At 40.6% G+C, this 13,342-nt stretch overlaps 1 protein-coding gene across 1 annotated transcript in view; it reads left to right on the forward strand.

Moving 5' to 3' along the window:
* The window catches only part of MED27 (mediator complex subunit 27), an 82,832-nt gene extending 72,291 nt beyond the window's left edge, over positions 1 to 10,541 (forward strand). Inside the window, exons 7-8 of the mRNA XM_005146254.3 lie at positions 7,957 to 8,034; positions 10,035 to 10,541. Coding sequence (XP_005146311.1) covers positions 7,957 to 8,034; positions 10,035 to 10,169 — 213 coding nt within the window. The 3' untranslated portion in view covers positions 10,170 to 10,541. The remainder of the gene's footprint in view (positions 1 to 7,956; positions 8,035 to 10,034) is intronic.
* The last annotated feature ends 2,801 nt before the right edge of the window (positions 10,542 to 13,342 follow it).

Here is a 13,342-nt window from a genome sequence, read left to right on the forward strand (position 1 = left end):
ATTCCAGTCTATGGTTTGGAATAGGAAATTGGAGATTATACTACTCTTGTGTTGAAATTTCTCAAGGAGTCTTCAAGCACTCTTGCTTTTGAGCTTGAATCTTTTGGGGGAGGAAGGACTGTTTTCAGGTTCATTTTGTTTTGTTGTTTTCATTGATTTTGGTTGGCCCCCCCTCTCCTGAGGGCTTGGGTTTAATAAATCAGCAGAACTCCCTTTCAAAATGAGTTTTGATATTTTTTCCATTATGATATTTTGCCTGCTTCTCTGCCCATGATGGTGTAAGCAAAAAGAGTAAGTTACTAGAATGAATGCCATTCCAGAAAGTAAGAAAACACCAATGAGAGAATGGGAGCAGTAAGTATAAAACTCTTAAGAAGGTTAAAGTGTTTTGGAAATATCTGTATCTCACTGTTTTCCAGGCAGGGAAGAGAAGGGTTCTCTTTGAAGGCCTCTTGTCAAAAATGCTGTAAGTTCAGATTGATCCAGGTTTAAATTCCAGTTTCCTTACCTTCAAGCTAGAGTTCAAGGAGCTTGAGTCTCCAGCTAGTGCACTAGCTTCCTTTCATCTGCTTCTGTAGTTTGTGTAACAAATGGGGGTTAGGGACCTGAAAGGGCATAAAAAATAGGGTCAAAAGAATGGCATATTGGCTGTATTTGTGCATCTTCCTTCCAAGATTTCAGATGCAGTCAGAAGGGAAGACGTTTGACCTATGGTATTAACCTGCTAGAGATCAAAGGACAGCTTGTAGGGAGGTTGGTTGCTCTCCCTCTGCCTAGCATTAAAGCAGAATTTTGCTGCAGTTGATTCGTTACCCCAGAGATTAGTGGATTAAATATTCTTCCTTTTTTGCTTGCTCCTCAAGAAATATTATATTTAGTGTCAAGTAGGGTGATACAGCAAGAAGTAAAACAGTGTCTATCTCAGTAACCTGTTTATCAGTGTGCTCTGAAGTAATTTTTGCAATGGAATAAAGGTAAGGTTCTATAATTACGCGCATCATTTCAGTTCCACCCTGTGTGTGGTTGTAAACTCAGTTGGGCATAAGATCCTCTTCCTGGATGTTTTGGTTTAGAATAACTGGCAAGGGTTAAGTCATATGGCTGTGATTTGTGCACAATGATAATAAACTGTGAGGTTTTGAAAAGACTGCAGGAGAAGGGGTTGCCTCTAAGCCAGTTGAACTGCTCCCTGCGTTTTTTTTACAGTGATTTTATGCATTTTGCTCCACACTCTGTCACTGTGTTACCTTGGGCACCTTAACCTGTCTTTGGATCAGTTTTCTGCTTCCCTTAGGCTGGGGTAATACTTGCTGACTTCACAGGAGCTATTGCTGAATTGGTTGCATAGTGCTGTCTGACTCTCGCATGAAAAATGTGATAAAAATGGAAGGTGATGGTATTTCTAATCAATAGATTCTGTACTATTGAGCTGGTAGTTGAAGAAATTAAAGCTAAGACCTAGGTCAAGTTTTCAAAGAGATGATAGAAAATGCCACGGTTCAGCTTAGTAAGTTTTCTCTCTCTGGTGCTGTGCTTGGTTTGATTTTTTTTCTTCATTCTCTGAACCTGCACTTGTAACCATTTAGAATACCCAGAACTAGTGATTTAGCAGTAGCAAAATGAAGGGAATTAATAGTTTCCTTAGCACTGTTTTATTTTACTCAGTTGCTAGTGTGGGATCCATACCGCAGCATCTTCAGAACAAATGTTTTCATGCCATTAAAAAAGTCATCAGTAAATGTGTCAGAGCACATCTGAATGTTCTTGAAATGTGTTTCTCGTGGCAGTCACCAGTAACACAATGTGGAAAGGCTGTGCTGAGAAGGAAAAATATGGCTGGTTAACTGCTCCCGCTGAGGAGGCTGGGCAGCCCTTTCAGCTCTGCTGCCTCTAACACTGTAAGATCAGTCATCCCTCTGAAGGGCAGGGCTGTTTCTCTTTAAAAGCTGGACCAAGTTCTCAAACTGTTTTCAATGACAATATAACAACATCTGGAGCTCACAAGATACCTGTCTGTGGTAGCTGCAGGCCTGTCAAAATCCTCACAGGGTTGCAGCATGACTTTCTGGGTTAAGGACCAGAGACCTTTGATCTTCAATCCAACCCTGTCAAACAATGCTAAATTTGTCCTGACTCTTTGTTTGCAAACGTTGGCTGTGTCAGCAAGCCTTTTCTCTCTCCTTATTATTAGGCAGGATACCCAAGTGTGTATAATTTGATGGGGGACGGCTCCTGGAGGGCCATTACTGTTAAAGTGTACAGTCATTTTCGAAGTTCCCTGGAGATTCCTTGAATCTGGTCCTGGGGTGAATAAGCTTTATAGGCATTGAATCTACCAGCAGGGTTAGATTCAGAGAATGGAGCTGGGAAATAAGAGAGGGAAGGCTGAAAGGGCAAAAGCACAAGGAGCTAAGAAAAGGTTTTGCAGACTTCCATGTTGGTCTGACATTTAAACTCCACAGGAGCTGCAACTGTTTTGATCTTAAACCTCCTTATTTTGTCTTAAACCTCCCTGCATCTCATGATCCACTAGTGCCAGCGGAGGAACAAAACAGGAAATAAGGAAATATTTGGGGGCTTAAGTCATGGTGGGAAGAAGAGCGTACATGAGGGCTGGAGAATTCCAGAGGATTAAAAAAAATACATATTGTAGAGAGTGGTGCAGTATTCATAACTTTACATTCAAAAAACAGCCGAAAATACAGAATAGTGAACTGCTGCGAGTGGATCACAATGGGAAATGGTGTCAAACATTAACTGTTTCATTTACCAAGCTGCTCAGTTAAAAGCAGCATAGCTTGTTTTGCTGTGTAATGTAATAATTTTGGCTGTTTAATTCTGATACATGGGTATTTCGTTCCATATATTTCATTCTGATTTCAGAGTCCATTCTTACTTTCACCTAGATGGTCTCTCAGTTTTAGCATGCCACAAACAGGTTTTGTTTTGGCTTGATATGCCAAACATTAAACTTTCTTCCCAAGCACGTTTTCACCTCACCTTTGAGAAGCTGATTGTGCCTATCCAGCTGTTTGTGAGCTGCATGATCCCAAAGTGGTGGAACTCAGGAGCACAATTTTCACCAGTACAAGGGCACATAAGTATTGTAATGTATGAAGATGTATTCTTGTCAATAATCTCAGAATGAAATCACATGCAGGATGAATGCATGCATGAGGCAAATATTGGGCTATTGATGATGCCTGTTCAAGGAGAGGAGATGGACTGTTCCAGGGTCACCTGTGTGACTGCTCTGGTGCATGATCAGTACTTGCTCTGTTCAAAGACCTCCTTGGGCAAAATAAAATCCCCATGACCCAGTCCAGACAAGCAGAATGTGTGAAATAAAAACTTAAACACTCTGGGAGCTGTGAAAACAGGTGATAAATCCTGCTCTTCAGAGAAGTCTGGTAGTGTTTTACTGTACTGGGAGTGGGGAAGGGTGTATAAAGGGATTTGTGTAGAGTGCATCTGTGCCTGTTCATAGAGGCACCATCTATCATCCTTCCGAGCGCCTCTCGGGCACCGGGTTCTGTGCACCAGATTCCCTCTAGAGAGACTCCAATGTGTTCCTGGAGAGGAGGTTGAGTAATGGGAATCCTTGGAAATGAAGAAAGGCACTCGTGCGGTTTTCCACACTATAAAAGGTCTAAACATTAATAAAATAACTTCCTTTTTTTGTTCCCTTGTAGTGCTGCAATCGTCCTCCAGAACTCATTGTTACTGTTAAGGCCATGAACTTAGCAGGGTTTAGAAAAAAATTAAACAACCTTTCAGGGGAGTTAGAGAATCCCTTTATATTAGATGGAGTTGTCAGGGCTGTACTTGAGGGAATAAACCAATAAGTGAGTGGCAAGGAAAGTTATGAGTCTTAAAGGAAGTTTTGTGCCTCCTTTTGAAACATGTATTAAGTGGCAGTGAGATGAACTACTAGGAGAGAGACAGCTTCAGTAATTTAGTCTGTGATGTTTGTATTGTCGTCGTTTAGGTTTTATGCCAGGTATAGCAAAACTGTAACATAGGTCCTTGCTTTTGTGCTGTTTAGTCCAGTTAGAGGAAGCACTTGTTCATCTTTCTCAACCTGTGAATTGTACAGTGTTTTGGGGTTTTGATGAATTTTCAGCTTTGGGAATGCTGTATGTAACAAGTGTCATGAAGGCCCAATAATGCCATTTTTTGGATGTGTCACTACATTTCAGCAGAACAATGGGTAGAAATGCTCTAGAAATGGTGGCTGTTGGCTTGGTAGAGACCAAGTAATGGGGATTTTGTTTTCTGACCATCGCCTGTGTAGGTCTCATGAGCAGTTTCTTACTTTACCAAGCAGGAGGCTGCACAAGGGGAGCCAGGAGTTCACGTCTCCCCGCTCCACAGGTTGTTTCATGCAGCCACCCAACCACCCCTGCTCATTTGCTGAGATCTGGCTGTTCACCAAGTGATAAGTACATGGGATTTAATTAGCACAAAGTCGTAGTGAAGATGAGATTTGATCCAGTATCAGTCTGTTTTGTATTCCTGCTGTATACAGTGCCCGAGACAATGGAGCAGAGACACATTTAGGAAGTACATGGTTATAGTCAACTTGAATTTGGAAGCAAAAAGGAGAAAAGGAAATAAAATCTCAAGCCATATAATTAACTATTAACAAGAAGGGAAATTTTCTTGTTCAGATTGAGTCTGTGCCAGTTTCATTTCTCCATGTAACTGAAGTCTGTTTTGCTCTGTCATGTGCTTATTTAAACAATAGGTATTTTGTTTAGCAAAACTGTGCTTCAGGAGATTGCCCTGTCTTGCCTTTTTTCAGACAAAAATTCCAAGTGCTTTTCAATATATGAATTGTGAAATATTGAGCTTTTCTGCAAGATCTCTTGAAAATCCATTCCAAGGTCCACAGTGACATCTATCCCAGTCAATGTGTGCTCTTCTGAATATGTGCCCATATAAAAAGAGGTAGAGAAATTAGAAAGTGACTGATAACTTAGATAGCAGTAGGTAAGGTAGAGCAATAAAAGTGAAATTAATAAGATAAAACAAAACCCTGAAATGTACAAAATGTCATCCTGCACCCAGAATAAATTAGTTTGTGATTCCAACTTAGCTGGAAGCAAAAGCATGTCCCTTAAGTGAGCTGGTGCCTATGCAGTTTGCTTTGCTTTGCTCTGCTCTGGTGTGAAATAGTATTGCCATTAAGTAAGCCTGATATTGATCTTCACACCCTCTCTTTCCCCCCTTTTCTTTTTCCCCATCTTTTTTTACTCGTGGTCAGTGCTTTCTGTCATCATCTCTGTTATCTTGGGAAGTGTTTAATTCTTCCTCCCCTGCACTGGCTATTGTATCATTTGCCCAGCTCTTTTCTGTTTGACATCACTCTTTGCTGGGTGGGTTGAGGGGGTCATTCCCGTACTCCTTCAATTTTGACACCCACTTTCATCTTTTTTAGAAGCATTTTATCAGCATTTGCTTATGGTAGAAATCAGCTGTGCTTTGCTAGGAAAACATTATTAGTGTTTTAGCAATGCCGGGATGGCTTTTATCTCCCTGTGGAATCTCATTAGCTTTACATTACAATAGGAACAGCATATGTGCGACTGTGCCAAAGTGGCCAGTCAATTTAAATTTGTTAATAGCAGCATGTTTTTTTAAGCAACTTTCTTCTGCCAAGAGAAAGCAACTTTGTTGTTGGGGGAAAAAAGAAAAGGCAGTTTGTTAGAAGTAGAAATACAGCAGAAGGAGGGCGGTTGCTCATAAATACCTTCAGAACTTTCTATTCTTTGACATGTCTGGTACTATCCTATAAAAGAACCATCTTAAAAGAATTCATATAGCCAGTAGGGCTTGGATTGCAGGCATTTTTGAACACCGCAGAGATGTGTTTAAAAGAAAGCACTGATTTGAGTTCTGCTGTGCTATTTATGCACTGTTAATCCCCTGATTTCTAATATTATTTTTAATATGGTGATATGCAAATGGTCTAAGCAGGTTGAGATCTATTTTGTGACTTGCTTTTGCAAGCTAACAGCAATGTGCACAATCCCAAAAGTTTTCCCTTCTAAATGTCAGAATCATATGTCCCTATTCATGCTCAATGGAGCTGCTTTTGGAGCGAGTTGTGCACGACTGATGGGGAGCAGAATCTGTTTCTAAAATTGTAGTGCAACTTAAAACTAGATTTGGTATAGGACAGACTGATTTGATGTAGTGTTCTGTGGAGGAAGTTTTGTATGGTGTGAATTAGAGCTTGTCTGTACATGGATTTATTCAGGAATATGTCTTACTGAATAGCTTCAAGCATGAGCCTCACATTCTCCAGAGAAAGTTTGGCTAACTGCAGATTGGGAACAAGTGGAGTTTAGATTGGAATAGCAATTGTATTTTCTATTCACTCTTCATCTTGCTCAAAATTTGCTATAGGATATAGACACACCATGGGAAATACATAGACAAGCCTTGAGAAGAACACTCCTTCTCCATTTTAGAAGTAGAAAATACAATTTAATCATTAACTGAACAATTGTGTCATTTGTTGGATGCTTTGATATTACTGATGGGGACCATTAATAGATAGAGAAGAAGTTACAAGATGATGATGGAGCTCTCATGGTTGTGTTGTCTTGAGTTCTTTAATAGTCCAGCCTAAAGAACTTTGCCAGTATTTTCTGCATTCAGCCTTGAACTTGTGGGAATAAGCAAGTTGTTGACTGTGCTAATAACTTCAGAAGCTGACAGGCTGAGTTGCTTTGGGTGAATTGTATCAGAGCTGTCAAACTGCCTCCTTCCAGAAAAAGCAAAAATTGGCAGTGATTTAAAAAAGTAATTAAATCCTATCAAAGTATTGGTTTTCCTGATTTCTCTTTAAGCATTTTTGTTATTATACACAGAACAATACACATTTTGTATGTACTGTGCCTAGCTGTAATTCCCAGATGTAAGATCTTGTTATGGCTCTGTCTGGGAAATGAAAAACCTTTCTATTAGAAATCATTTAGTAATGCAAGTATTTATAAACCATAAGCATATTAATTGATTCCTGCTTTCAAAGGAAATGAAACTGAGAGCTTGATTTCTCCTTGCTCAATGTAAGCAACCTGAAACAGGACTGCAAGAGTTAAATATTGTAGTTCTTCCCCTTTAGGAAATGGAGAGGAGCATATTCAGTCTTTTCTGTTAAAATGTGTTTTAATATTGAGGTCTTTTGTTGTTTGTTTTTCTTTAGTAAAACAGGCCAAAACCAAAGCTTGGGGTTTTGTTTGGAAGTCATAACCTCTAATAAATTGGTCTTCCAGAAGTATTTAACTCCATTACTGACAATGGTTTGTTTGTTTGTTGAGCAGATCAACCCAGGTTAAGAGAATATATTGTCTGTAAAAAAACTGAGCAAAGGAAACATATAAAGAGAAGACCAGAGTGCTTCCTTCTGGCATGGTTTGTTCAGTGACTTTGCTTATGATTTCACAAAAGACAGTCACAGGAGCATAGATTTTGCTCTGATGCTGTAGGTATGTGAAAGTTAAGCAGATTATTTGCTATGAATGCTTTTATTTGGTACAAAAGGTTTGGGGCTTTTTTAGCCTTTTATGACTGGGCTGGTAGTCCAAAGCATCTTAGTTTAGTGTTGTTCCACATGGCACAGAGTTGATTGCCTTCCTCATCCTTTGGTTCACATTAGCCACCAGCTTAGATTCTTTTACCAACACTGTTAGATTTTGTAATGTTTATGAACTTCCTTTACTGTATGCATACAGTTATTGATCATGATTGCTTCAACTGATTCCTGTGTGAAGCTGGCAGAGGGAATGGAAGGCCACTGGCAAAAGCTACCCAGAATTACCTTGAGAATGTCTTGGAATCCTTGGTTTGCTACTTCCCCATGGAATTTATACTGTTTTCCTGCAGATTGACACTGCTCTGTCTAACGTACAGATGAATAAGGGTGTGTTCTCCTTTTCCCTGTTACAGGTGACAGATCACGCGACCACTGCTCTATTGCACTACCAGCTGCCTCAAATGCCAGATGTGGTAGTCAGATCTTTCATGGTAAGTGTATTGGAAAATACATTTTTTGTACAGGCTGGCTTCAGCATCCTTACAGTGATTGACATAAAACAGTTCTGATGCGGTTGTAATTTCCCCTGTTTAAACAAGTTAGACAGTAGAGATTGCAATTCTTGTTTCTCATACCTGAATGAAGAGCTCATTCTCCCTACCCTGGGTTAATTGGTGTTGGAAGACTGACCTGTGTATGGTTCTTCTGTCACAGGTCTCAATATTAGCTTGATGATTCCTGTTTGCAGAGTTGGTCTGGATAGGACCAGCTAGAAAGATAGTAGGAAAAACTCAACAAAATGCTTCTTTATGGCCCAGCCCTTTCATGCTGTTCATATTGTGCAAGAAGTTGAGTTCTAAATGTAGTTAAGTCTGCTCTGCTGGAAGTTCTCTGGTAAGAGGAGATTCCCAGTTGGTGCCATCTAATTTTGCCATTCACAATCCTTGAGTGTATACAGTAGCATTGGTTCTATTATATCTTTGCATCTTTAATTTCAGCTGTGTAATTTCAGAACAGTCAGGCTCCCTTACCTGCTGTGCTGGTTTCTTTATTTAATAAAACAGCCACTAAGATGAGAGGTTTGCAAAGGTCTTTTCTCTTGGAGTGCATCTTGATCTAATTTTGAGATGCTTTTCAGAGCAGCTCTTACTGGTCAAATTCATGTTTAACACACTTCTGAAAACTCGTATTTAATAGGATGAGTAGCACCTTTGGTTAAGCCATGGAGCTGCCTTCCCAATTTGATAAAACTCTTGAAACTTTTAAGAAAGCAAAACCAGATGTACACCAGAAGTGCTGGTCCTTTCACATCAGTTGTGCGATCCACATGACAGGATATAATGATGTCCTTATTTTTTGATGGGAATGAAGAACCCTTCTTTTAATCCTTGCGGTCAACAGATGTCTCAAGTGCACAATTTAACTTCATTTACCTATTTTGTATTATGGCTCAGAAGATTTGATTTCTCTGTATTGCGAGCAAAGCCCATCCAAACTCAAGTAAATAACAGCAATTTACTTGTAGTGTTCTGTTGCCCTTGTCCTTGTATTCACTGCTAAACCCAGAGAAGATCTAGTTCTCTTGGAGGACAGTTATTGACGTCCAAAGGTTTGGTTGCTATAGAGAAGGCTCTGATGAAGATGGAAGGATTTGTTTCAATAAACTCAGCTGACCTCTTCTTCAGAGAACAGTTTTCTCTTATCGATGCTGTTCAATAGGACTTTAAATGACAAGATTCATGTGCATTCTTCACAGTATAAATCTGCTGGCCTAGGTGCTTTTTAGTTGTGTATCTCCTTGAGTTGAGAATTGAGTTATGTAATGCTCATTGCTATGTATGATGATGGAAACAATCCATTCTAGAGGCAGGAACTGTACCTAGGAACACCTAAACTTACTGTGTTGTTCTGCACTAGCCTTTCATATATATATATATTTATCAGTGTAATCAGATTTAAAATGGTACTGTATTTTTATGACTGATGAATATTGATCTTAAAATCACATTAGAGAGGAAGTTAGCTTGTTGTGAAAGTCCTTATATCTTCAGCTAGGAAGAGTTGAGACTGCTGCAGTGTGATTGCAGCAGGGGTGTGATAGATGATCATAGGAAGAGACAAACCAATATTCACTTGAAGAAGGTACCCATCAGGAACAATTATATTCCAGTAAAAATATGAGGGACATTACAATACTTGCCTTCCATCAATGTAGTTTCTCTAGCTACAGATACCTCCTGCTCAGAGTGCATGAATTTCTATTAACAGATTTGCTTAAGTGACTGAAAGCGCAACATGATTAATAAAGTGGGAATTCAGCTATACGGTGACCTTGTAATCTTGGGCATGTTTCTGTTTATAAAATCACTGTATACCTCACTGGGGCCTCGCCAAAGTACATTCTCTGTCCTTGCTATCGCTGTTTGACAAGAATGATGACAAAGGGGAACATCTATCCAGTTTTCCTAATTTCTCTCCCTTTTCTTTTTAGACCTGGTTAAGAAGTTACATAAAGCTGTTCCAGGCTCCATGCCAGCGCTGCGGAAAGTTTCTGCAGGATGGCCTGCCACCCACTTGGAGGGATTTCCGAACACTTGAAGCTTTTCATGACACTTGCAGGCAGTAGAAGCCCAGACCCTGACAATGTGAGGACTGGACAATCTGTGGGGCTTGGAAGAGAGCTGATGGTTTGATAGGTGAATCTGTTTCTGAACCTTTCACCCTCTTCTCCGTAGAGTTAGGTTGCACTAATACATTTGACTCTAAAAGCCAACACTCTGCAAGGCACATGTGAGACTAAAGGATTTTGAAGAGGATGGTAAGAAGCTGTGTGTGATCACTTGATACTTCTGAGGTGAAATGAAATGTCTGGGGCGATCTGACAGTAATAAGTCGTTATTCTGAACCTTAATGAAAATACCTGTGTACAGTTTGTGTTTTGTGACAGAATTTGCAATGTTGAAGACTTTTACAAGTTTGAAATAAATTTTATATTCCAGAATTTGTGATTTTTTTTTTAATTTGATCAACAGAATCCTTGAGTTTGGTGGGGAATTTTCAGTGCTACTCTTTTCTTTAGAATAACTGGAAACATTTAAAGATAACTGCAGATAGAATGGGGGGTGGTTGTTGCAAGGCTGCTTATCTGAATGCTGATAGTTGGGGGGGGGTCTGTGTGGAAGAGATTATGGTGTTGATCAAACATAGAATTTCAAAGGCATGTGGCAGCTTGGAAGATGCAACGTACTGTCTAAGGTGGGGGCAACAGATGTTTCCCTTTGCTAAGATTGTAATGAAAAACATTGGCATAATTTGCATGTATTAAGTGGCTGGAACATGTGTGATGAGCAGTGACAGCGTGTCATGGTTTAGGACTGGAAGCAGTGAAAGAATTCATCCCTAAAGCACAGCTTCTGCAGGGCAGACACATGCAGCATGTTTCCTATGGGATCTAAAATTTACCTGCAACATGCCAGGTAAGAGTATGATCTCTCCTGGTAATAACTGCCCTTGGACTACTCAGCTCTGACCAGCCTCAGCCATTTCATCTTCACCCAAAGATGGGGAAGGTCCTTGGTCCTGACTGGAACTCCAACAGATTGTGTCTTCTCTTGGATTTTCCTCAGGACTGTCATTTCATCTGTCGTCTCCTGATGGCCACTTTGATTAATTCCACTGTGATTCCCACTGGTGCACTCCTGTTTCCTTTACAAGCCACAGAGGCTGTGGTAACACACTTCCTTTTGGGAGCTGGTAAGGGAGGTCTGAAGCTTTGTCACTCAGTTAATTTTCAGGTAAATTGACATTAAGGTTTTATGCTACAGACTGAGTTGTAAGGTTCCTTCTGCTTATAAAAGCTGTTGCAGAAAGAAAAGATGTCCTCAGGGGCTTTGGTGGTGGCAAAACTGGGTTTGGTTCTTAGCAAGGAGCGTGAAGTGAAGCTAATCACATTTAAGAAAAAGAAGGGGATGAAGGAGACACAAAAACAGGGCAGGAAGGGAAAGAAGCAAATTGAAATAAGGTGCTCAAAAATTTTAACCTTGTTTAGTATCATTTGAACCTACAGCATTTATGAAAGTCCATTTTATAGCTGTGAAAACTGAAAAATGAAGGAGCTTCAGTATCACCCTGTACTTGTGTGGTACTAAATTAACTGTAGTTGCTGGTAACATGAAAGACTGAGCTCCCAAAGACAGCAACTCCTTCCTGCAAGGACTGTGCAATGTGGGAATTTCAGCTTTCTAGTTACACCAATCTGTGCAAGGCTGGCTCTGTAAAACAGAGGAAAAAGTGTGACTTCAGAGGCACGAGTGAAGAAGAGTGAGCATGTATGTGTTTGAGGATGTTGGTAAGTGAGATCTGATTCCTTTTAACTTCTTATTATTAATTATTCCCAATCACCAAACACAACCATTGCCATATGGGATAAAGGCCATTTCAAATCCACTTGCAGTTGAATTACCTAATGGCAGCTTTTCCTGCTATTGTTTGACCCAAGTAGCCTTCTTGTTACAAAGATCACCCAAGACAAAGCAATGTGTGCATCTTAGGTGAGAGAGCACCTTGTAAATAGGCCTCCCTGCTCTCTGCCCCATTACTGCACTAATTAGAAGCTTTGGGCTTCTGAGAGTGGAAGCCTTTTTTTGTTAATATAAAGGTCATAATGTGGTGTCCAACCTGCTTCAGGCACCGCTCCATCCTGTTTGTACCGAAATAATGGTGCAGAAAGCAAACCCTGACGTTCACTATTGTGTGTGGACTCATGTCTTGGTACTTTTAATTAGCTGCAGGGAATGACATCAGCCAGTCTGTGTTAATTGAGCCTGGTATTGTAAACCTGTAATTGGTGAGCCTGATGGAAAGGCATAAAATTCACTGTTGGTACCTCAGCACAAAAATAATTGTCTTAGAGACGTGCAAACCTGTTGGTCACGTTCCTTCCTCTCATAGAGGCCCTGGAAGAAACGGCAATCTCCATCCCTGCAAGCCTTCAAGTGCAACAGGTTGAGGTATTTCCATCTTGGAGAGTAGAATTCAACCCTAAACTCATCTAAAGCTTATGAACTGCAGCGTGTGCTTGGCTCTGCTCACTGCCCTGAGGTCCAAGTGCCCAGCGTTAACCAGCGCTGGGTTATTGCTGGGATGGGGATTTCCAAGCGAGCAGAGGCTCATTTTGAGTTCAGAATGTGACGAATAGAAGGTGGGAGATTGCTCCTAACAAAAAAAGCCATTCCCACCACAAGGCATTGTGGTGTTCCTCCCCCACTTTGTAGCTTGGGTAATGTGCATTATTATTTCACCCTTAGTTAACAGGGATGGGTGACAAAGAGCAGTTTAGTTGCAGGATGAGCAACTTTGCTGCTTTTAATCGTTGGAGTTTGTTGCAGCTTTTAAAACAGCTCTGCTCTTTAAGGCAAACAGCGAGGGCTGTGATCTGTAAAGAGTGTTTGTCTCTCACCTCTTCTACAGCCTCTTCTAATCCCTATGGAACAAGGTGATCTTTAAGGTCCCTTCCAACCCAAACCATTCTACGATCCTAGACTGCATTTCTCTTGATGCCTGTCTCTGCAAGGCAAGAGCTGCTGCCGAAGCAGTAGCAGCCAAATCTAACGAGAGAGAAAAGGAAACCAATCCACATGCAGAAACAACAGTGCTGCTTCCAGTGGCTCAGGCTCTGTATGTCAGAGCAGCATCGTGGTTGTTTTACACTACAATGATGCATTAATCTCACCTAATAGTGCAGGAAAAGCGCATTGCCTCACCCCACTCAGCATCCCCTTGGTTATCACTTGCCCTGCT

This window comes from Melopsittacus undulatus, chromosome 11, assembly GCF_012275295.1.
Source record: "Melopsittacus undulatus isolate bMelUnd1 chromosome 11, bMelUnd1.mat.Z, whole genome shotgun sequence".
NCBI lineage: Eukaryota > Metazoa > Chordata > Aves > Psittaciformes > Psittaculidae > Melopsittacus > Melopsittacus undulatus.